General features: G+C 57.4%; 1 protein-coding gene across 1 annotated transcript in view; it reads left to right on the forward strand.

Annotated features, from left to right (window-relative positions):
* Window positions 1-10159, forward strand: part of HTRA3 (HtrA serine peptidase 3) — a 29186-nt gene extending 19027 nt beyond the window's left edge. Inside the window, exons 5-9 of the mRNA XM_052641670.1 lie at window positions 387-419; window positions 1364-1478; window positions 5631-5679; window positions 7374-7469; window positions 9075-10159. Coding sequence (XP_052497630.1) covers window positions 387-419; window positions 1364-1478; window positions 5631-5679; window positions 7374-7469; window positions 9075-9240 — 459 coding nt within the window. The 3' untranslated portion in view covers window positions 9241-10159. The remainder of the gene's footprint in view (window positions 1-386; window positions 420-1363; window positions 1479-5630; window positions 5680-7373; window positions 7470-9074) is intronic.
* Window positions 10160-24934: the final 14775 nt, after the last annotated feature.

Consider the following 24934-nt stretch of genomic DNA (forward strand, 5'->3'; position numbering starts at 1 on the left):
GCCCGTGAGGTCTGGTTGGACAGCACCGGCCAGCTCAGACCCCGATGATTAGAGACGGCTGTGCACTCGGCCGCTGTGGGCCTCAGCCTTCTTGTCTGTGGAATGGGCACTGAGGCCTTTGAAGCCTGTTGTGCTAAGTCGCTTCAGTCGTGTCTGACTCTGCGACCCCACGGACTGTAGCCTGCCAGGCTCCTCTATCCGTGGAATTTTCCAGGCAAGAATAATGGAGTGGGTTACCATTTCCTTCTCCATTCAACCCTACTGGGGGAGGAAATTCAATTACGTGTTTCTGGACCGGTTGGATGGTAGTTTCTAAAGAAAAAGCTTCAGAAGCCCTCTGGGAGGGGAGGTGCGGGGCCCGGCTGACGTTCATTTCCTCCCTGCAGTACGGGAACTCCGGGGGACCGCTGGTGAACCTGGTGAGTGTCCCCTGGGGTGGGAGCCTTGGGTTTTCTGGGGCCCTGTTCACACTGGGGTGGGCGGCACAGCCGCGAGGGGGACTTGGGACCCAGAACACGGCCCTCGCACCTTCACACCCAACGGTCTGCGGGCCCTGGAGGAGGATGCGACCCCAAGCATGTGCTGCCCCCAGGGGAGCTGGTGCTGTCAGCGGAGCAAGGGAGTTCTCAGAGCAGCAGGACCCAGTGCCTGTGGTGGGCCTGGGGCAGGGGACACGGGTCAGGGGCCGGTCCCCTCGACGTCATGCTGACGGGAGAGGAGCTGGGCTTGCCACGCACCTCGGCCCCCAGGCTCCCTGGGGCTGGTGTCTGGGACATGTAAGGATAGACACAGGCGGGGTCCCGCAGGAGCTCTGGGGCAGGGGTGTCTGCTGGGCACCCCTGGGAGGAGCTGCGTCCAGGAGTGGGGTCTCAGGTGGCAGATCAGGCCAAGCTGCCCCTGCCTCCTTATGTGGGGGGGAGGGGGCAGGACAGGGAGGGAGCCCAGCTCGAAAGGGACAGACAGTGGAGGATGCTGGGGGCTGCCTGGCCCCACGTCCCCCCACCCTGCTTCTTGAAAGAGAGGATAGAGGGTCCCTCAGTCCTCACCACATCCCTCTTGGCTCCAGCCCCTCAGAAGGCTGGCTGGGGGCGTCTTCGGTCAGTAGGCACAGCTTCTAGGGGACAGACTATAGCTTCCCAGGCCAACACTCTGCAGTGATGCAGCTAGGGGGTCAGGTGTGGAGGCAAATGGCAGGAGAGGTGGGGGTCCCTGACTCAGACTTGGACCCTGGAGCACCTTTAGGGAGCTTCTCAGGGAGGGCCCCCCATCTGGGAGCCAAGTCGCACGGACACGCTGCTCTGCCACTGAGGGCAGCGGCCACTTGGGCTCTCGGAGTGACCGCCCGCTCTGATCTCCTCCCCAGGACGGTGAGGTCATTGGCATCAACACACTCAAGGTCGCGGCCGGCATCTCCTTTGCCATCCCCTCAGACCGCATCACGCGCTTCCTCTCAGAGTTCCAGGACAAAACCGGCAAAGGTACGGAGCCCCCACGTGGAGTCAGGGGCGCTGTCCCAGGGCTGAGCTCACAGCCTCCAGCAGGGCCAGGGGATCCCACAGTGCTCTGTGACGGCACCCACCCCCCAGCCCACCCTGATGTCCCGAGACCCCCACCCGGGATACCTCAGCCTCTCTCCCATCCTCTCCTCACCTCATGATGATGACCACCCCCACCCCTCTAGACGGTCCCCACTGGCTGGGGATCATCCATCTCACCTCCCGCCTCTAAGGTGGTGGCCCTAGGTTTCACTTGCCTGAGCCACTCCATAGTTGCCAGACCCAGATAGAACTTCCTTCTATCCTATTAACCCATCTGCCCTCCCACCCACCACCCCATCCACCTACTCACCAACCCACCCATCCATCCTTCCACCCACCATCCCACCCACGCACCAGCTCACCCATCCATCCTTCCACCCACCATCCCACCCGCGCACCAGCTCACCCATCCATCCACTCATCCCTTCATCCACCTGTCTTTCCTTTCTCCCTTCTTTTTCTCGCTTTCCTTCCTTCCATCCTTCCTTCTGCTCATTCATGCATCCACCCCTCCTGCATCTTTTTATCTATCTAGTTTTTGAGATGATGGTTTTTCTTCTTCATCTTTTGATATGGTAAATTTCTTTGGTTTGTTTTATAATATTAAACTATCCTTGCATTCCTGGAATAGACCTCACTTAGTTGTGATGTATTATCCTGCTTTATGTATTGCTAGGCTTGATTTGCTGAAAGCATTTCAAGACTTTCCACATCTATCTTCCTGAGGAATGTGGGTCTAGTTCTGTTTCTGGTTCTGGTGTTGGGATAATGAGCTGAGAAGTGGCTTAGGAAAAACAGTCCCCCCGTCCGTCTCTTCTACTGTCCATTTTCCACTGCAGGGCTATTTTACTTCTGACACATCCGGTCAGCAATGAGTGGGGTTTCTCCCTGCCAAGCTGGGTGTCTTACAATTTAACTCCATTCTGACACTGTCTGCCTGGAGAAAGCCTCAGACCCCACAAGTTAAGGGCTTGGCCCTGCCTTCAGATGCCCATTGCACACTGTGACTATAAACCAGAATTGCCCATGACCCCTTTCTTGGGTTGGATCATTTGCTAGAGCAGGAAAAGTGTTTTCTCAACAGACAACCAGTTTATTGTAAAGGATATGTCTCAGGAACAGCCTGATGAAAGAGAAGCAGAGGGCAAGGTGTGAGGAAAGGATGCGGAGCCCATGGTCTCTGGGAGCACCTCCACACGATCACCAACCCAGAAGCTCTTCAAGCCCGTCGTTCTGGGTTTCTGCGGCGGCCGCATGACGTGGGCGTGGTTGGCTAAGCTGCTGTGTATGCGTTAGTTGCTCAGTCGTGTTCGACTCTGTGCGACCCCACGGCCTGTCGCCCGTCTACTGTCGACCGTAGCTTCTCTGTCCACGAGGTTCTCCAGGCAAGAATACCAGAGTGGATTGCCATGCCCTCCTCCAGGGGATCTCCCCGACCTAGGGGTTGAAGCTGGGTCTCCTGCATTGCAGACGGACGCTAGCATCTGAGCCACAAGGGAAGCCTCTGAATAAGTTATTAGCCACTGGCAATTGATCCAACTTCTAGTTCATCTCCTCTCCCCGAAGCAAGGCAGAGGAGGCTGAGGAGAAATGTTCTAATCCTCCAGTTACGTGGTCGGTTCCCCTTGCAACCTATAGACACCCTTAGGGACTTTCCAAAGGTCACCTCATTGAATAAAGTCAAATGTGATTGAAAGGGACTTGTGTATAATGAAAAGCCATGTGAGAGTTAGACCATAAGGAAGGCTGAGCACCAAAGAATTGATGCTTTCAAAACGCAGTGCTGGAGAAGACCCTTGAGAGTCCATGGACAGCAAAGAGATCCAACCAGGCAATCCTAAAGGAAATCAACAATGGAATATTCATTGGAAGGACTGATGCTGAAGCTGAAGCTCCAGTATTTTGGCCACCTGATGCAAAGAGCTGTCACGTTGGAAAAGACCCTGATGTTAGGAAAGATTGAGGATAGGAGGAGAAGGGGACAACAGAGGATGAGATGGTTGGATGGTATCATTGACTCAGTGAACATGAGTTTGAGCAAACTCCAGGAGATGGTGAAGCACAGGGAAGCCTGGCGTGCTGCAGTCCATGGGGGCTGCGAAGAGTCGGGCATGACTTAGTGACTGGCCAACAATAACAGCTTCACCTTTAGAGGTCTGGGAACTATTTCAGGAGCTGTGAGAAAAAAATGTCCCTTAGAAATCTGATCACTTTAGGGAAGTACAAAAGTTTTAGGAGCTATGTGTTAGGAACCCTGGATGAAGACCAAAATATGTATACATTTCTTATTATTAGTCACAGAATCACAGAAATAGTCACTCATTTTCAGTTTTGCAGAACCGTTTGTGTAGAACTGATATATATCTTCCTTAGGCGTCAGTTAGAATTCTCCTGTAAGACCATCTGGGCTTGAAGTTACTTTGTGGCAAGATTTTTGCTTTTTTTTGTTTGTTTTTTTTTTACTTTATTTCTTTTTGTTTGTTTGTTTTTTGTTTTTTGTGTGGCAAGATTTTTAACTACTTCAATTTCCTTCCTAGGTACGGGGCTATAAAAAGTGTTAGTCTTTCAGTCGTGTCTGACTCTTTGCAGTCCCATGGACTGTAGCCCACCAGGCTTCTCTGTCCATGGCATTCTCCAGGCAAGAATACTGGAGTGGGTTGCCATTCCCTTCTTCAAGGGATCTTCCTGACCTGGGGATGGAATCCAGGTCTCCTGCATCACAGACAGATTCTTTACTGTCTGAGTCACTAGGGAAGCCCATATAGGGCTACGGAGGTTGTCTGTTGCTTCTTGAGGGAACTCTCGTAGTCTGAAATTTTCAAGAAATTTGCTGCCTTTTCCTCTGTTGTCCAGTTTATTGAGACCTAATTGTTCATCTTAGTCTCTTATCTTCTTAAAACCCATGGAATCTGCAGTGATGTCACCTCTCCCATTCCCGATATTGATCATTGTGTCTTTTTCCCCCCCTAATTAGTCTGGCTAAAAACGTATCTGATTGCAAAAAATCAACCTTTGGTTTTCATTTATTTTCTCCGCTTTTTCCATTTTCTACTTCTTTGATTTCTGTTCTTTATTATTTCTTTTCTTCTGCTTGCATTAGATTTCATTTGATCTTCTTTTTCTGGTTTTAAGGAGAAGGCTGAAGTCACTGATTTGATATCTTTCTTTTTTTCTGATATTGGTACTTCAGTGCTATTAATTTCCCTCTAAGTACCGCTTGACCTCCATCCCACGACGTTCGGTACGTTGTATTTTGTTTTTTCAATTTAAAATGCTTTCTAATTTCTCTTTTGCTCTATTCCTTAAAGTTGGGTTATTTAGAAGCATGTATATTTACTTTCCCAGTTATTGTGAGCCTTGTAGACACCTTGTAGGTTGGATCCTCTGTGGCCAGGGAGCGCATTTTTGGGGTACAGCATTTTTAAACCGTACTGAGACTTGTTTAGCGCTTGCTGTCGCTGTTCAGCTGCCCAGTCATGCCCGACTCGTTGTGGCCCCTTGGACTGCAGTGTGCCAGGCTTCCCCGTCCTTCACCAGGTTTAGGGTTAGACTGTGTGAGGTCCTTTTGGAGTCTAAGGCATCTGCTAAGTCACAGGCTGGAGAGGCTGGGGGCACAGAGCTACCACCTCAGCCTTCTGTGTTTATATTGCTCCAGCCAGGGGGCCTGCCACACCGTTTGAGCTCACTGGGTGTTATCAATTAATATCTGGTTTTGGGAGAAGGCAGGAGAAGGCGACCAGTTCAGATCAGAGCAAGGCGACTTGGGGAGCCTGTGGGATGGGGGCTGGAGCTCCGCTTTCCACTGGGGTCGGGTGGAGGGGACCAGCAAGAGAGCAGATATCAGAGCTGATGTGGGTGAATGGTGCCTGATGATGAGGGTGGGCCCGAAACCCCCAGATCGGAACCAGGACCTCTCCCAGGCCCTCAGGAGTAGCCCCGTGGGGAGAGGTGCCTCTGGGCACCTGGTGATGTAGGAGCCGGGCTGGGCCCAGGAGGGTGGCCCCTGCTGCCCTCTGCTCCCTGGCCAGGCCCCTCTGGGAGCACTGAGGCTCCCACGGCGGCTCTAACCGAGCCCCAACGCTCTGTCTCCAGACTGGAAGAAACGCTTCATCGGCATCCGGATGCGGACCATCACGCCAAGGTGAGTGTCCGAAGGACGCTGGCGCCCGCCGCCCTTCACCCCCGCCCTCCTCCTGGGCCCTGGCCCCGGCGGGCCTGCCCACCAGCAGGTGCTCCCATGGGCCACGCACCAGGCTTCTGAGCCTTTGTTCAGGTCAGTCCCTCGGCCTGGAACGCCTTTCCCCCTCAGCCTGATCCAAAGGACTCCTTGCAGGTGCTCCTCCTCCAGGAAGCCTCCCAGATTAGTTTTCCTGGGGCTACCACAGCAAATCACTCCCAAGTTAGTGGTTTAAAACAACAGAAATGTTTTTCTGTCAACAGTTCTGGAAGCCCTCAGTCCAAACTCAAGGGGTCACCAGGGCTGTGCTCCTTGGATGCTTCGAGGAAGGGTCCTTCCTTGCATCTCCCAGCTTCCGGCGGTTCTGGGTGTTTCTTGGGTTGCAATTTCACCACTACAAGCTCTGCCTTTCTCATTGCATGGTGGGCACAAAGCCCCCAGATTAGAGCCAGGATATCTCCCAGACTCTCAAGAGCAGCCACGTGGGGAGAGGTGACTCTGAGCGCCTGATCACACAGGAGCTGGGCTGGTCCAAGGAGGGTGGCCCCTGCTGCCTTCTGCCTCTTCCTTCTCTGATAAAAACACCAGCCATTGGATTTCGGGACCACCCTAAGTCAGGCTAATCTCATCTCGAGATTCTTAACCAGCCGCATCAGCCAAGTCCCTATGTCCAAACAAGGTCACATTCTGAGGCCTGAGCAGATGTGAATTCTGGGAATGGGACACCATTCTCCCTCCCCGGAGGCCACTTCGAGGGAAGGAGATGTCTCCTCTCTTGCACAGCTGCGCTTCCCTCCCCAGCTTGCACTGGGTCCCCCGGTGGCAGACCTGCCCACCCCCAACCATGGCCATGAGCTTTTTGTGAGCAAGGGCTGGGTCCTGCTCACCCCCAGGGCCAGGACTATAACACAGCAGGTCTCTGCAATTCTGAGTGCGTGAAATAGGGGAGGGGCTGGGGAAGAGGAGGGACAGGGAGGAGGGAAGGGAGGCAGAAGGGAAGAAGATGCAAAGTCCAGGGGTTTGGAGAAGGAAGAGGTCACTGCGCTGGGGAGACCTGGGGAGAACTCAGCTCACCTGAGTGACCCTCCCACCCACACAGTCCCTAAGATGACATTCCTGCCTGTGTCGGCAACCGTTCCTCTAGGGAGTAAATCTGAAAGCAATTTGGAATCAAGACCGATGTGCCAAGTCACCGTCTAAAGGTGCTATTTTTCTCTTCCGTCCCACCCACCGTCCACCCGGCCTCCCATCCAGCCTCCTGTCTCTCCGTGCTCACCCGTTGTCTGTTCGCCCTCCTGCCATCTGCCCGTCTGTCCATTGCTCTTTCCTTCCCTCCGTCCCGCCATCTGATCACACATCCCTCTTCCTCTCCTTCCCTCCTCACCCCTCCTCCCGCTCATCCTCCCATCTGTCCGTCACTCTCCCCTCTCCACGCTTCCAATCATTCACCCTCACAGAGTTCTTTCGAGGAGCCCGAGCTGAGTGGGGGTCACAGGCAAGAACCAGTGACAACCCCGAGTGGCCAGTGGCAGGACCCGGCAGCGTGGGGTCAGAGGAGACTCCTCGTCCCAGGTGGAGGAGGGGACAAGGGGCAGCTTCGTACTGAAGAGTCAGCTCAGAGGCCCAGAAGCGCCTTAACGGTGGAACTGTCTTTTCAGTTTGGTGGAGGAGCTAAAGGCCAGTAACCCGGACTTCCCGGCAGTCAGCAGTGGGATTTATGTGCAAGAGGTTGTTCCGAATTCACCTTCTCAGAGGTAGGCTCCACCAGAGGAAGCAAGGAGGCTGGGCGGGCGGGCTTGGGACCTGGGCCGGACTTCACTGACCTTGCATGACCTTGAGCTTCCTGGCAACGTGGTGTAACATGAAAGTGGCAGGCGGGATCCTGGCCAGTCCTCTAAGCTGGGCTCAGGCTGGAGGGTGAAGGCCGACCCCTTCTTGGCCCAGAATGTCCTTCCCTTTGGGTCTGGAGAGACAGTGTAGTGGAGGCCCACACCCCCCAAGTTGAGACCTGCATGCCAGCCCGACTCTCACCAGCCTTGCGGGTCAGCCTGGGTCTTTCCTGGCCAGTTTCCTCATCAGCAAAATGGGTATGACTCTGCCTACTCTTCCTGCCCCACGGGACACTGTCAAGATCAATTAGGGAACAAAGCCTTGCCTTCTCGGAAACTGAGCATGACAGAAAGGTCGAATGTTGCAGCCTGGTGGCCTGAAGCAGGCTTGGGGGGTGATGGCACGCGTGAGCCCGTGCCCTGGACCGGCTCTGGACGAGCGCCCACCCCTCCTCCTCCCTGGCGTCCGTCTGTGCAGTGGGTGGGCTCCTTTGCATCCTGCTTCTAAACTGTAGCTTCAGGAGCAAGAAGTGGCCCATGTAGGGTCTGGGGCCCCTCTGAGGGGGAGAGTGGAGCCAGGCAGGAGGGTCCCCCAGCCCCTTCAACCCAACAGGACTCGTTTTCTCTGTTCCGTGTGCTGGGCTGGAAGATGCAGATCCCTGGAGTTTCCCTGCCCTGAACGTGGCACGCATGCTCAGCCCGCAGCTGCCCTGCAGTAAAAATCATCGAGACGCAGATCTGTGATGCCAAAGAATGGTCACCCCCAACTCAGGCTCCCTCTGGGGGCTCTGGGGCAGCAGGCAGCGTCAGGGAGAGTGGCCACATGCAGGGTGCCCCGGACCGGGGAGCTTGGTGGCGACGGCGGCTGCGGCTGGCCCAGGCTGGGTCGTGAGCTGGGCGTTGCAGGTGTGTCCCCTCAGGGGCTCCTCACTGCAGCCTGCGAGGTGTGGGCTCTCGTCCCGTTGCTCAGACGGGAAGACTGAGCCTTGACGCAGTCAGTCCTCCGAGGTCATGCAGCTAGTCCTCCGAGGTCATGCAGCTAGCCCGTGTGGATCTGGGTCCTGTCACTCGTGAACCTGACCTTGGTGCCACCCTGCCTGCCCTCTGGATGGAGGGGGAGGTCATGGCAAGTCAGGTGCAGAAGGGGGCTGGCCTCGCTCACTCCAGCCCTAACAGGAAAGTCTTAGTAACTGCAGCGTGGTGGAATCGATACCCCGGACCTCGCTGTGATTTGCCAAGAGTATCCCCATCCAGGGCTGCAGTGGCGGGAGCCGAGGCTCACAGGGCTGCATCCCTGGCCCAGGTGGGGAGGCCACAGCCAGAACGTGACCCCAGTCCCTCTGCTGTGCAGAAAAGTCAACCGACAAAGCCGGTGGTTGGACAGTGGCCTCTGCCCGGGGTGAGAGCCTGGCGGTCACGGCCCTGTCCTCGCCCGTTGCAATGACTTTCCTTAAACCTGCGGCTGTTAGAGGCACCCAGGCCCCAGCCTCTCAGGGATGAGCTGTGACCACCTCTCTCTCCCGTTGGCAGGGGGGGCATCCAGGATGGAGACATCATTGTCAAGGTCAACGGGCGGCCTCTGGCCGACTCGAGCGAGCTGCAGGAGGCTGTGCTGACCGAGTCGGCCCTGCTGCTGGAGGTGCGGCGTGGCAACGACGACCTGCTCTTCAGCATCGCACCTGAGGTGGTCCTGTGAAGGCAGGGCCGTCTCCCCCACCCCGCCCACCGCCAAGGACCGGGGGCCCCTTGGGCTGTCTCCCTCCAGAGCCGCTGCCCCTCACGGGATCAGGACGAAGGACCCGGGTCGGTCCTCAGCACAGCCAGCAGACTCTTCCCGGCGTCCGGGACCGGAGCCACAGGCTGGCTGGGCTTGGCCGGGGGCCCGCATCTCAGCCGCATCACGGTGTCCCCCACCCCACCCCCAAATGCTCCGGGGGGCCCCCCACATTCCCAGATCTAAAAGACTCTCGTATTCCCCCCAAAGCCCCTCCTCTCTCCTGCCTTCCTGCCTTTGCACCCGTCCGTAAGGTACTTCTCTGTAAATGCCTGCCGTTCCTTCCCCATCCGCACCTCCCCTGCTCTCACTGATCAGGTCTCAGGCCCCCAGCCTCCTCCTCTCCCTGGGGTGCCCCTCTGCCCCCCCCAACCCAGCACAGCGCCTATCACCTTAAATGACCAGGGCTGTCTGCCTGGCTCACCTGCTCCCACTGAGGAGTCCGGTGTGGAGGGTCTGGCCGGCAGCTGGCACTGTGATGCGTCCCCTGACGACCTAGCCGAGCCCTAGGGCTTGGCGACCAGCCCTGGCCTCCCAGGTGGGAGAGAAGCAAGCAGAGAGGGAGCAGAGAGTAACTCCCACCCCCACCTCCCGGGAGGCTGGCCTGTCCTCCTGGAGAAGACCCTGGGGTGGGGTGGGGGCTGCGGAGGAAGCTGGGACCCGCGGGCAAGGGGAGGCGAGGACTGAGCCGCTGGCCTCCCCAGCTGTTCTGTGGGCAGCGGGGACTCGTGGCGCCCCCTCTCGGCGGGGAGCCTGCTTCCGGGCGGCTCCGTGAGCTCCCCGGTGCAGCCCGGTCCCCAGTTGCTTGTACTGTGTGTCTCTCTACTGTGTGGAAATTAAAGTTTACAGGCACGTGGTTCTGAGCCGGCAAGGGCGTGTCGGGGCCCCCGCCCGCTGCTGCACAGTCTTTCCTGACCCAGGGCCAGCCCATCCGTCAGCAGGCACAGAGAGCGGGGCCCACTGCCAGGGGCAGCGCCTGAGCACCGCCATGCCCCAGCCGGCCTGCCCTCAGCCCCAGGCTCCCCACTTTGACTCCTGGCCCCTGGTCCCCAGCAAGATGCCTCCCCTCCCCATTGCAGGAGCCTCTCCCCTGACACAGGAGGGTCCTGAGACCACCCGCCTCCTGGCAGTGGCCTCCTGGCCACTTGGAGAGGGGTCTGGCTGGCAGCAGCGAGCCCACTGAGTGTGCAGGGCACGCCCGGTCAGGCCGTGGGGTGAAGTCTCCCTGGGTCATCCCCACTGCAGACCGCCCAGCAAGGGGGCTCGAGGCAGTACAGGGGAGGGCGGAGCAAAGCCAGCTGCCCGGGACCCCAGCAGGGGCTGCCGGCAGGGACCGAGAGCTGTGAAGTCACGCAGAGCCCGCCCCCAGGGTCGCATGAGCAGGAGGGTAAGGGGCGCTGATCCAGGCTGAGAAGGAGAGCCCAGCCCAGAGTTCTGGACCACCATCCTGGAAAGATGGAGACCCCTTTGGTCCAAACCTCTCAGAGCAGCAGGGCCTGCCCCCAGCTGGCCTCTGTGTGACCACAGCCAGCTTGTCCCTCGGGGGTGGGGGAACTACAGATGTCACGCTTTGCCAACTCCTAAAGCCTGAGATTCGACAGGTCCAAACTTAAATGACCCGCCAAGGGGGCTAATTTTAGGAGCTAGCCTCGGATGGCCACGGTGGTAGCTGGAATCCCGCTCAGTACCTAGAGGGACTCGTGGGAGATGGGCCCAGAGGGTGGGGGGCTGGAGGGGCTGAGGGGGCTGTGTGGCCACAGGCCGGCTGGACAAATGGGGTGGGGGTGGATTGGGAATCAGACTGAAGAGCTCTCAGCACCCACAGCCGTAAAAGACCCGAGCGCGTCTGATGATGCCGTGATCCCGTTCACCAGCCTAGTCTTGCAATCCCAGGGTTCAGACGATCACAGAACTGAGCACACTCCCCAGCTGCCAGGCCACGTCCAGGGCCTGCTGAGGAAGGAGGGGGCTGGGCGCAGAGGCCACCCTGCAAGGCACCTCCCAGCCCCACCACACAGTGGTCCCTGCCACCCACCGCCCACCCCCCCCACCCCGTCCACCCTGAGCGGGCTCCTACCACAGCCCACCCCGCAGCCAGCGTCCTCCGGAACTGTCCGGGCACCTCCCCCGAGCCTGGCCCAGCCCGCACTGTGGGACCACCCACCTTGCAGCCAGCCCCCATGCCACTCGCCCACCCAGGGTGGACCAGCCCATCCCCACAGAGCAGGCCTGTGCCATCTCACCCCCCGCCCCTTCCCCCCATCCACTGCCCAATCCGGAGCAGTCCTGATGCCCAGGGTCAGTCAACTTGCTGAGGTCCCTGCTCTCACAGGCCCTGAGCGGGCCCCTGCTTTGCACATCCACAATGGCACACAGAGCTTGGTCCTTGTTCTCCATCTCTGGCCCCCTGACAGTGTGCCCAGCGGCCACGTGGTCCTCCCTGGGGGTAGGGAGCCCGGGGGAGCTGGGCCATCTGTCCAGATCAAGGCCGCTGGCCTGGGGGCCTGGGCTTGGCCGGACGATGAGCGGGAAGTAGGGCACTCAGAGCGGAGGCTTGGACTTGAATGGGGCCAGGTGTCTGAGAGGGCTCTGGGGCCCGCGATCAAGGGGGTCAGTTCAATTCCTGGTGAGAGCTGCTTCCTGGCCTAGCAGAGGTTGCTGATGGCTCTATGCCCAGGAGGCAGGGGTAGGGGTGGGAATGGGGAGGGGGCAGGAGAGGACTGGAGTCCCTTCCTACAGGGGTGGTAATCCCACCGTGAAGCTCCCCGCCTCGTCTAACCCTGCTCGCTCCCCCAAGGCCCCGCCTCCACTTCCCACGACGCTGAGGATAGGGAGGGCTCCCGCTTGTGAAACTGGGGGACACAGTCCAGTCCTTGGCGCAGTGGCGCAGGTCGGGAGGAACGGAGCGGGGAAGCAGGGGAAACATACGGGCCTGTGGGTGTTGTGCTGGAGGGATCAGGGGGTGACAGAGCTGGCTGAGCCTCTGTGAAGAGCTGTGCAGGTGGAAAGCTGGTGGCAGTGCTGGCCCCACCTGCCCTCCTTCCAGAGGGCGGAGTTAGTGTCCCCTGGGCCCAGAGGGGGCCCCCAGGCCCCAGAGGGGACCCTGAGCCCAGAACTGTCCCTTGCAGCTGCAGGCGTCCTCAGAAGTGCAGGTGTAGGGGGAACATGGCCGGCCGTTCCCGCCTGAGACTTGGAGAGACAGACAGCAGGGTGCCCGTCACCTGCCCAGAGGTCCAGAGGCATCACATACTTGCAAGTGCCCAGGATGGTCACCAGCGCCCTCCGGGCATTTTCCAGAACCATCTTCCCCTGCGGTCTGGCGCTGGGGTGCACCAGGCTCCCTGACATGGTCTCTGCGGGTGTTAATGATGACCAGCCCATCAGCATCGCCCCCCAATTCCACCACCACCCAGAAACCCTCGTGTTTGGAGGGCAGTCGTGACTGTGGCCCCGAAGGGGCGGGGCTGAGGCCCGTCTGGCCCCAAAGCTGCTTTGCTGCAGCAAGTGTCAAATTAAATGTCGCACAGGGGGCTTCCCTGGCGGTCCAGTGGTTAGGAACTGGCGCTTTCACTTAGGGGGCAAGAGTCCCGTCCCCGGTCAGGGAGCTAAGGTCCTGCAAGCCCTGTGTGTAATCAGAAAAAAAAAAGAAAAAAGAAGTCACAAAGGAGGTTCCTGACTCACAGTCTGGCCCCAGAGTGCCCAAAATATCACTTCATATCCGGTCACTTCCTGCACCAGGCCCTGGGGAACAGGGCTACCCGGCCCTCCGCGACCTCAGGCCATCTGTGTGTGAAATGGGAGGTGGGATGCGAGGGTCTCAGCTCAGGCCTGGGCTGGGGTCTCAGCTCAGCCCTTCGCCGCCTGTCTGCGGGCGCCCTTGACTTTGTGCTTCAGCCTTCGGGGAGGCCCGCGGATACCACCACTGGGGCGGAGGGACCCCTTGCCTGAGGCTGGAGGAGACCCGCTCACCTGCCCCTGGGCTGGCTCTGCAGCAGCGGGCTCTGTGAGGGTTGAGGCCTCTGATCCCTGCCTGCCACTCAGCCCTGACGACCCCCAGCCAGGCAGACCTGGCCTCTCCTCAGCTGTTTCAGCGGATCCTGGTGAAAAACAACTTTTTCAGAGCCCGCCAGCTGCCGCCCGAGCCATTGTGCAACCTTCAGGCTCCTGACGCAAGCCCTCCACCCCCCTGCTCCCCTGCTCTGTGTCCTGGGAGCTGAAAACAGGGTTCTGAGAAGGTCAGAAGCACCAGCCCCCACTTCTGGCTTTGGGATTTCCACCCCCGTCCAACACCTGGATCTCTAGATGGACCGGACTGGAAGGGGGCATCACAGCTTCCCTGGTTCAAACAACCCATTGCAAAGAGGCTGAAACTGAGGCCCAAAGGGGAGAAGGACATGGGGTCACATGTGAGCCAGGGACTGGCTCCTGCAGGGCACAGGGCTGAGCGGGAGCAGACAGCTGTGGCCGCAGCTGCAGACGGACAAGCATCCATCTGTCCGAGTGTGTGGGGCCCAGGCCGGGAGCTCCAGGAGCCAGCGTTCTGGGGGTGGATGGCTGTTGTTCCTGTGAGCTATGGACCTGCAGGCCATCCTCCTCCCCTTCCCCTCCGGGATTAGTGAATCCAGAACACAGTGACCAAAGATGGAAGTTCTGGAATGGGTGAGATGCGAGGGAAACAGCAGGGGGCCTGGCACAGCTGCCTCAGCCTCGAGCAGCGGCGCCTGGAGGGACGGCTGGGGCCCGCCTGCCAGCACTGCCCAGCTCCGGGTCTGTGTCAGGCAGCCTCCCGCCTCCTGTTCACGCCTCCCCTCCACCCGCAGGCTCGGATGCTCGTCTCCATTCTCGCTGCCCCGTGGCTGCCCTGACCTCGGTCCACGGTTCTGCGGTCTTTCAGGGTCTGGCTCTGGTCTCATCCCCCGCGCTTTCCCCGCCTCTGTGGAAGCTGCCCTTCTCCTGCAGTCTGCTCCAGGCTGCTCTGTGTCTGCTTCTTTTTACTGACCATCTTCTTCGTGATGGGCTGAGAAGTGGTCTCCAAAGTGTCCACATCATAGCCCCGGAGAACCTGTCATGTCAGCTCACCTGGCCCAAAGGAGCTTGCAGGTGCCATCCGATGTAAGATCCTGGATTCTCCGGGGCCCGGGCACGTGACCACAGGGTCCTTAGAGAAAGAGGCAGGAGGGTCAGACAAGACACGAGGTCGGGGTGACGTGAGAAAGGGGTTGAAGACTGTGGGCGCCTCTGGAAGCTGAAAATGAGGTCTTCCCTGGAGACCCCCAGCGGAACCTGCCCCACCCACACCTGGACTTCAGCGGTGACCCTGACCCTGAGCGCCGTGACAGTCAGGGGCTTTGTTCAGTCAGCCTACTTGTGATCCCTGAGGGCAGGAACCCCAGATCATCTCGGAAGGCCATCCACCTCTCCCGCATCCCGCCTGTCCCATTGATCAGCTCCACACCGACCGCTTCCTACCCCGGAAGGCCAGCTCCAGGATCAGGCGAACCGTGAACGTGTCTGAGGTCCCAGCCGTGTCCCCAGAGCCAGTTCATGCCCGCAGCAGAGCAGATGCTTGGGGAGAACCCTCCCGGGCCCACGCTCGCCGCATCACTGCAGACCAGACCCCCAGTTCCACGTCAAGGAAGACCAGGTGCCAGGGGCGGGACCCGGGGAGGGGAGGGCACCGCCTTCATCATTGCCACGCGTTTCTCTGAACCCCAGGAGCAAGCGCCGCCCCCACCCGCAAGCGTCATTGCAGATGGGGCGGCCATGTGCTGCTGCCTATCACCAAGCCCTGCCCGCGGCCCGCGGCAGCCCCCAGGGACACCCCCAGGCAGGGGGGCCTCCAGGGGGAACGGACCCTCCTCCTCACACCCGCCAGCCCCAGCCTCTGCCCCGTTCCCTCCCCCCACTTCAAAGGAGGCCCCCACTCTGGGCCCCCCAGGGCTCCGAGGAGGAGCCCCTCACCTTACCCCTCACCCACTGATTGCCCAAGTCCTCTCTGACGTCCTGACCCCCCGTACCCCCGGGCCCTCCAAGCCAGGGCAAACACAACCAGGATGTACAGAATGTGCCCACTGCACACGTGACTGTGCACACGGCACACAGGTGAATACACACACGTGTGTGTGCACATAGCACACATGACTATGCACACGTGAATACACACACAGGCACGTGTGCGTGCACACACCCTGTGCCCGCCCTTCTCCCCATCGCCCCGTCCGTCGGCGCGCCGTGTTGTACACAACTCCTTTTACACCACATGTCATGTTACCCCCACCTTTCTTGGATTCAATGTCGACTTCTTTTATCATTTCTTTTTCATTTTCTTTGAAATGTTTCCTCAAGTAAATGTTTTCTAAAGGAAGCCCAAGGTGTGACAGGCGAGCTGACGTGCTTGAAATGTTTTAATTTTTTCAAAATTTTTTCCCTGTGAAGTGTGACACAGACAGGAAAGGACCCGCACCCGCAGTGGAGCGTACCATCCGGAGATGAAGCCACACCAGCCTCCCACCGCCGAGTCACGAGCAGAGCCCCGCTGGTCCCAGACCACCTGCAGCCCCTCCCCTGATGCCCCCTCCTCCCCTAACATTGTGGTCGCTGCTTCCTCCCCTTGCTTTGAGGTGTTACTTCCTCCGTCTGCGTCACTCAATGTGAGGCGAGTTTAGCCTGCACCTTTCACTATTCAGATGGGATCCCACCTCGCGTCCTCACTGGAGTCTTCCTCGGAATATCGTGTTGTGAGTTTCCTCCACAGAAGCTACCGATGCTCATCATTGTAGCGTGTCCGGTCCACGAGTTCCGGCCTCCTGGTGATGGACACCCAGGCTATTTGCAGCTCAGGGCCGTGCCCACCCCCTGGCCCCAGGCCACACAGCCCTGAGCATCGGTGTGAGTGTGTGTCTCTGATGACTGGGCATTCATTTCTGCTGGGTGCATTTCTAGGAATAAAAACTTCAAGGTCACCGGGTGCATGGGTGTCCCCTCTGGGTAGAAATACAAGCTTTACAAAGTGGTTTCACTAACTTGCGCTCCCCCACCGTGCGTATGAGGGTTCCTGCTGCTTCACACCCTCAGCGGCACTTGCTGTGGTCCGCTTTGCATGGGAGGCATCCCGTGGCCACGGAGCCAGAGCTGTGGGTTTCGGCTTGTGAATCCGAGACTCCTGGGAGGCAGGGAAGCTCTGCCAACATCGCTGGTCAATTAGATTCCTCTCTGGTGCAGGGCCTTTCGCTTCTTGCCTGTTAGTCTCTAGAATGGCCTTTTCCTCATTGCTTGGTGGTTCTTTACGCCCTGTAGAAATGAGCTCGTTTGTCTTTTTTGTGCTGAAAATACCTTCCCTGTCTCTGTAGTTTGCATCTCCACTCTTGAATTGGTGTGCTTTGATGGGTTTGTTTAATAGCCCAGTTTACCCTTCTTTTTCTTCCTGGCTACTGGTATTTATTGTTTATGTGCTTATTTATTTATTGGCTTCACTAGGTCTTTGGAAGAAAGGTTATGACCAATCTAGATAGCATATTAAAAAGCAGAGACATTATTTTGCCAACAAAGGTCCGTCTAGTCAAGGCTATGGTTTTTCCAGTAGTCATGTATGGATGTGAGAGTTGGACAATAAAGAAAGCTGAGCGCAGAAGAATTGATGCTTTTGAACTGTGCTGTTGGAGAAGACTCTTGAGAGTCCCTTGGACTGCTAGGAGATCCAACCAGTCCATCATAAAGGAAATCAGTCCTGGGTGTTCATTGGAAGGACTGATGTTGAAGCTGAAACTCCAATACTTTGGCCACCTGATGCGAAGAGCTGACTCATTTGAAATAGACCCTGATGCTGGGAAAGATTGAAGGCGGGAGGGAAAGAGGATGACCGAGGATGAGACGGTTGGATGGTATCACTGACTCAGTGGACGTGAGTTTGAGTAAACTCCAGGAGTTGGTGATGGACAGGGAAGCTTGGCTTGCCGTGGTTCACGGGGTCGCAAAAAGTCAGACACGACTGAGCGACTGAACTGAACTGAGATCTGCTTGGCTACATGCAGGTTTTCCCCAGCTGCAGCGAGCGGGGGCTGCTCTTTGTCGCCGTCCACGACTTCTCACGGCACTGACGTCTCCTGTTGCAGGGCCCAGGCTCCGGGCACACGCGCTCAGCAGGGTTAGTTGATCCAACGCATGTGGGATCTTAGCTATACTTTCTAATGCCTGATTTAGAAAGACTCTTCCCACCTTGGGATCACTACCTTCCTGAAGCTTTATTATCTTACATTTAGATGCATAATCCAGCTGGAACTGCCTTTCGTGTGTGATGCAAAGGAGGGGTCAAGTTGACTTCTTCCATCTGGACATCTGGAGATATCACTGTCCCATAAAAGGCAATTCTTTCCCCCTTTGTCAGAACCCAAGCTCCCATATGTGCACGCTATAGGGTCAAGCACACCCATGCGGAAGCATTTACACACATGGTGTCGGAGGCTGGGTCCCCCAGGGCTGACGCGGAGCCACGGATTCAGGTGCAGGTGGCCCCCAGAAGCACTGCAGGGAGTGCAGAGTTGAGACAGGTCAGGACGAGAGAAAGCCAAGAAGCTGGTGATTTGGGGGGCAGCTGGGGCGCAATCCTATGGGGAGGAGAGGAAGGGGAAGGAGGAGGGGGAGGCTCCTGTCTGAGCCTCCGTTTTCTCATCTGTGAAATGGGATAGTTATGTCCATTTCATGGGGTGGTTACGTGGCTTGAGAGAGGCTGCAGGTGGAGAATCAGCCGGCTCATAGTGAGATGGAGTAACCAGGGGCCATCATGATTGTGTGTTCCTAGAATGGTCCAAACTCCCTGTTTCCACCTCTAGTGGCTTTCTAACTCTGGGAAGCCATGACAACGGTAAACGACCCTGAGCACACTCCCTTTAGTGAGGAGGACCCGCTCTCTCTCTGAGGTCTGCCTGTTCCCACATGCCTGGCCCCAAGATCAGTCTCAGGAAGACGTTGCCTTTCTGTGAGGTTAACCGTAGCACGTTTCTATGAGCATTTTTATACTGTATTTGGGTAGGAAGCATCGATGCGTCCGGGTCATCCAAGGGCTGGGCCACGGTCTGGCTGCGTTGCTGCAGGCGAAGTCTCCGCCAACAGCTCAGCTTATCCGCAGATAGAGCCATTTTCTATTTTGGTGTCACAGAGAAGGCTCTGTGGACGGGGTCCAACTTGGCCACTATCTTGACAATGTGTTTGCATTTAGAGCTGGGTTGGATCTAAAAATAGGTCTGGGAGAGATGGCTGCTGAGGCCGGTATTCTGCACGGCCCGAGGCAGGCCTGGGGTCTCTGGAAGGAGAATGTGAGGGGAGCGCTTACAAGACCCTGCCTGCTGGTCTCCCCTGGCCACCATCTGAGCATGCCTGTCCATCTTCCCAGGGCCGAGAGCCGCCTCCTCCAGGAAGCTTTCCTGGCCTGTCAGCTGGGGTGGCCTCCGTTTCTCATCCTCTGTGATTGGCTTACTGTCTTCCCCATGAGAATGTGAGCCGCACAGGGGCAGGGCCGAGTCTGTCTGCTTCTTCTTTCCCTTCCTAGCTCTTGGTCTAGCTGTTTAGTGGAAGCTTCGGGCCGAGCCCACAAGAGTGTTCATCTTGTTTCTGCGTCTCCAGCTCTGCGACCTCAGGCCCAGGTTTTCCTATTCTGGGTCTCACTGTCTGCACCTGGGAGGCAGAGAACATTTCCTCCTCAAAGGGCTTGTTGTGAGGTTCAGACTATCCAGGCGCCCCCTTCCACGCTGCCCTTGGACTTTTTCAGGCCTACATGAGCCACTCTTTCACTTGGAGCAACAAGGACAGAGGACCCATGATGGGTCTATAATAATGTACGTTTAGGGAGGGTTCCTGAGATAAATGAGACAAATCAAGGAAAATTAAAGCCCTGCCTAAGACCGAGTAGGTGTCCCCAGATGTTCGGAGCCATCATCACCGTAACCACCACCACCATCCCCATCAATATCACCATCTTCATTGACACCGCCATCCCCATCAACACCGCCATCCCCATCAACACCGCCATCCCCATCAACACCGCCATCACCATCAACACCACCATCACCATCACCATCAACACCGCCACCACCATCAACACCACCATCACCATCAACACCACCATCACCATAATCAACACCACCATCCCCATCAATATCACCATCTTCATCAACACCGCCATCCCCATCAACACCACCATCCCCATCAACACCGCCACCACCATCAACACCACCATCACCATCACCATCAACACCGCCATCCCCATCAACACCGCCATCACCATCAACACCGCCATCACCATCAACACCACCATCACCATCACCATCAACACCACCATCCCCATCAACATCACCATCTTCATCAACACCGCCATCCCCATCAACACCACCATCCCCATCAACACCGCCACCACCATCAACACTACCATCACCATCACCATCAACACCGCCATCACCATCAACACCACCATCACCATAATCAACACCACCATCACCATAATCAACACCACCATCACCATCAACACCACCATCACCATAACCATCACCACCAACCCCATCAACACCACCAACTCCATCACCCCCACCATCCCCATCAACACCGCCATCCCCATCAACACCGCCATCCCCATCAACACCGTCATCCCCATCACCATGGCCTGGTGGGGGTGTGCTCCACAGTCTCCCAGGGACCCCACTGGGACTGAGCCCCTGAGCCCACAGCCATGATGCTTGGTGTACCCTCCTTCTCCCACTCCGTGCCAAGGCTTGGTCCCTCTCACCAGGCTCCTCCACAAGGAGAAAGGCTTCAGTGACCCAAGACACATTGGTCACATGCATTAGGACGCCAGGCAAAGGAGCAAGCTCTGTGGAGCCGGGAAAACAGAGCGGGCTTCCTGGAGGAGGTGGCACCGGAGAAAGGCCTTAAAGCCTGAGCAGAGACAGAGAAGCAAGCCCCTAACAGACCTTGGGCCTCTTTGGGGCCTCTCCACTGCAGGCTCTGAGACGGGGGACTTGATCGTGAGGAACTGCAGTTGGCCTTTTCGACAGTATCTGCCCCATCATTTATTTTAAAAGAAAGGACCCCAGCTGGAGAAGTAATCCCCTCTTGGCCCATCCAGACCATCGAAAATGGATACCTCCCAGGTGTTCCATCTCCGCAGATGTAAAATGCAGGGAGGCCCAGACCCCAGGCCGGCCTGTGGGATTGTCTCCCCACCAAAGCCCTTGGACGGGGCGGGATGGGGGCGGGGCCCCAGGCACTGGAAGGAGACACAGGACAGCTGCCCCGGGACGCTCCTGGGTGCCGTCCAGCCCGCTCCAAAAGGCTCTGCTGCCTAACTCATCTGCCTGGCCCCTCTCTGCCTGCCCTTCTTTCTGTGTTTATTTCTTTGAAAAAATATATAGCTTCAGTAAGTCAGAAGGGGGAAAACAAATATCTCATATTAACTCATAGACACGGCATCTAGAAAACTGGTCCTGACGAAGCTGTTTGCAGGGCAGGGCGAGAGAGGCGGAGACCAGGCCGGTGGCACAGAGGACGAAGGAGAGCGTGGGACAGACTGAGAGCGAAGCACCGGAGCGCAAACGCTCCCGTGTGTGAAACGGAGCGCTAGCGGGGAGCTGCCGTGTGACACGGGGAGCCCGACCCGCTGCTCTGCGGCGGCCCAGAGCGGTGGGGGCGGGCGGTGGGCAGGGAGGCTGACGCACACCGTTGCCCGGCAGAAGTCAGCACAGTTTAAAGCAACTGTCCTCCAATTAAATACGTATATATACACATGTACAGAACTCCAGTGCTCTTTCCTCATGTTAGGAGTGGTAGACGCTCACTGTAGAAAACCCAGAAAAACACGAGGAAAAGGAACTAAAGTCACTCATACAATTATGACCGCTCCGCATTGCTCCACGGCAGAAGCCAACGCAACACTCTAAAAGTTCAAACACAGAAACTTTTTTAAAAACCACTTTTAATGTCAGGATGCAGCGGCAGTACCTGCCGGCGTCTGTGAGTCTTTCCAGGTCTTTGATTAACGTCCACACACACACGAGAAAACAGGTTGAGATTCTGGTTAGGCTGCCTTGAATCTATAGATCAAGTTGGGGAACTGACATCTGGCCATTCTCGAGGCTTCTCTTCCGTGAACGTGGAATCTCTCTCTTTCTTCTCTGATGTTCAACTTTTTTCTAAACCTTGTTGCACTGAGATCACACTGCAGGTAAAGGCCAGCCCTGCTCTCCCACTTCACATTATTTAATGTTGAGCCTTCTCCAAGCACAGAGGCTAATTCTCGCCTTATTTTCTGACACGAGGAGACACAGTAGTGCCCCCGTCATCCCCTATGATCGCGCCTCTTAGGCTAAAAACGGCAGCTCTAGCTTGTTTCCAGGCTTGTTTTGAGCTAAAAAACAGTAATGAAGCTGGAATCAAGATCACCGGAAGAAATATCAACAACCTCAGACATGCAGACGACACCACTCTAACAGCTGAAAGTGAAGAGGGATAAAGAGCCTCTTGATGAAGGTGAAAGAGGAGAGTAAAAAAGCTGGCTTAAAACTCAACATTTAGAAAAACGAAGATCATGGCATCCAGTCCCACCACTTCATGGCAAAGAGTTGGGGAAATAATGGAAACAGCGACAGACTTTATTTTCTTGGGCTCCAAAATCACTGTGGATAGTGACTGCAGCCGTGAAATTGAAAGACGCTTGCTCCTTGGAAGAAAAGTTATGACAAACCTAAACAGCATATTAAAAGGCACAGATATCACTTTGTCAACAAAGGTCTTTAGAGTCAAAGCTGTGGTTTTTCTAGTAGTCATGCACAGATGTGAGGGCTGGTCTATAAAGAGGACTAAGCACCAAGGAAATGATGCTTTTGAGCTGTGGTACTGGAGAAGACTCTTGAGAGTCCCTTGGAGAGCAAGGGGATCCACCAGTCCATCTTAAAGGAAATCAGTCCTGAATATTTGTTGGAACGACTGATGCTGAAACTCCAATACTTTGACCATCTTATGGGAAGAGCTGACTCACTGGAAAAGACCCTGATGCTGGGAAGGATCAAAAGCACAAGCAGAAGGGGATGACAGAAGAGAAGATGGTTGGATGGCATCACCGACTCGATGGGCATGAATTTGAGCAAACTGTGGGAGATAGCGAAGGACAGGGAAGCCTGGTGTGCTGCAGTCCATGGGGTCGCAAGAGCTGGACACGACTGAGCGACTGAATAGCAGCAGTGATGAAGAAATGCCTCTGCTCGCTAACACTTGGAAGCAGTTCAGTAAAAAGCTCAGCAAACAGCTCACGCGTGGTCAGTCAGCTGTCCTCTCGCTCTGCGAGCGGCAGCCCCCACCCCCATGTCCATGCTGAGACCTGGTGTGCGCAGGCCCAGGGCCCTCAGAGAGCAGCAATGTCCTAAGAGCGTGCGGTCAGGACGGGAGCCCCCTCCACCAGCCTGCGGCCGGGACTCGCCTCCTCCTGGGCCTAGCCCCTTCTGCTTCCTAAGTGCCCCAGACTGAGTCCCTGGGGGCTCTTGGAGACACTACACACTGTGGACATCCTTGGAGCTTGCTGTCAATGAAGTGATGAAGACCCAGGACCCTTACCCCACGTCCTTCACCCTATTTTCCGTGCTTGCTTTGTTAATGAACCTTTTCCTGGATGTCACGTACGTGCAAAGCAGCTCTCATCCCAAGGGCACAGCTGGCGGCTTTTCACAGGCTGACCATGCCGTGCACTCAGACCAGCTCAGAGAGAGGGCGGACAGTACCAGGAATGCCCGCGGGCACCTCAGGCACAGAGGCTCGCGCCTGGGACAGTGCTGCCCCCAGGGCACGTCCTGGTGGTGAGTGCAGACACTTGACTGTCACCGCTAAGCGGGTGCTGTTGGCATCGAGTGGGCAGGGACTCAGTTCAACACCCCACTCTGTACAAGTTGGCCCCTAAATGGAGGGCTACCCAGCCCCCAGTGACAGCAGTGCCTGGGCAGGGAAACCCCGCTCTGGTCTATCCTAATTTCTAGCTGCATAGACTGGTTCTGGTTGGTGTTAGTCGCTAAGTTGTGTCTGACTCTTGCGACGCCATGGGCTGTTGCCTGCCAGGCTCCTCCACCCATGGGATTCTCCAGGCAAGAACACTGGAGCAGGTTGCTGTTCCCTTCTCCAGGGGATCTTCCTGACCCAGGGATTGAACCCGGGTCTCCGGCATTGCAGAAGGATGATTTAATGATCCAACAACCAACCCTGGCTCAACTGGGTCTTCCTGGGTCACCATTCCCCCAGGTCCCTTCTGTCCTCCCCAGTCACTGAGCCCAGACTCTGATCACACCCTGCCTGGGCGGGGGTCCCGCCTCCCCAGCCCAGACTCGGGGACTCTGATCACACCCTGCCTGGGCGGGGGTCCCGCCTCCCCAGCCCAGACTTGGAGTGGTACCTGACTCAGAGGTCAGGGACAGGTGACTGAAGGCATGGTGGCTGTCGAGAGGACGCTCACCAGGGTCCCACCTTTGACAGGGCCCTGGCAACAGGCAAGCCCCCAAGTCAGATTCTGGAGGAGAGGAGAGACACCCTGCCCCAGGCCCCTGTGAGGAACAGGACACCCCAGCAGAGGAGAGGTGGTGGAGAATCCCCAGCATGCTGGGCACCCCAGACATGGACCCAGGAGGCCTGCGCCCCCAAGAGCCCCCGCACTGAGCCCGACCGGGAAACGGGAGGACGGCAAGACGCTAGCTCTGCTGGCAGCTGGGGAGCAGGCAGCCGGAGCAGACGGAGGGGTACAAGGAGGGCCAGACTGGGAGGAGGCCGGAGCTGGGCAGACCGGGAGAGAGCGGAAGGCAGCGACCTCTCAGGGAAGCTGGAGGCCAGGCAAAGGCCCTGGGGGTGGGTGCTGGGAACAGGGGCCAGGCAGGCACACGGGGTCTGGGGGAGGGGAGGGAGCCTGGAGCCTCTCTGAGCCCAGGTGCAGCTAGCTGATCAGCAGGACCTCCCTACCGCCATCCACACTCTGGAAAGTTGGAGGCTGCCTGGCAGGTGAGGCCAGGTGGTTCTGCCCCCTCCGATGCCCATGGCCCCTGGGGTACCCAGCGGTTGAACTGGCATCAGGCTGCACCTGTGATGCCCAAATTGGGTCCCTGGACTTGCACGCCCCACCCTCCCGGAGCAGGCACCTGGGTAAACTGTGCCCTGGGCACCCACCCTAGACCAGCCCCATGTGAGCCTCTGGACACAGGGACCGTGGGTAGGCATGTGGGGCGCCCTGGGCAGGGCCTCACCCGTCGCCCACCTCCAGGGACGGGGCCCTGATGGAGCTGGCACGTGAGGAAGTCAGGTGGGGGGACACCTGGGAGCTTCCAGGGTGTTGGTATCTCCCACGACACCAGACGGAGTGGACAGGCTGCGACTGAGGGTGGGAGCAGGGTGGGGGGGGGGGGGAGAGGGTGGTCCCCGTCCCCGTCCCCGTCCCCGTCAGCCAGGGAGGCCGAATGGAATGGCAGCCGTTTCTCACAGCCTGAAGGTGGCACATTTGAAGAGACTACGTTTGTCTTCAAACCAGGAAGAAATATATTGCATTCAACCAAAAAGAATGTTTTTAGCAGTGCAACCGTCTAGGGAGAATCGCTCCCAGAACCAG

The sequence above is a fragment of the Budorcas taxicolor genome, chromosome 6 (genome assembly GCF_023091745.1).
Source record: "Budorcas taxicolor isolate Tak-1 chromosome 6, Takin1.1, whole genome shotgun sequence".
Classification (NCBI taxonomy): Eukaryota; Metazoa; Chordata; class Mammalia; order Artiodactyla; family Bovidae; genus Budorcas; species Budorcas taxicolor.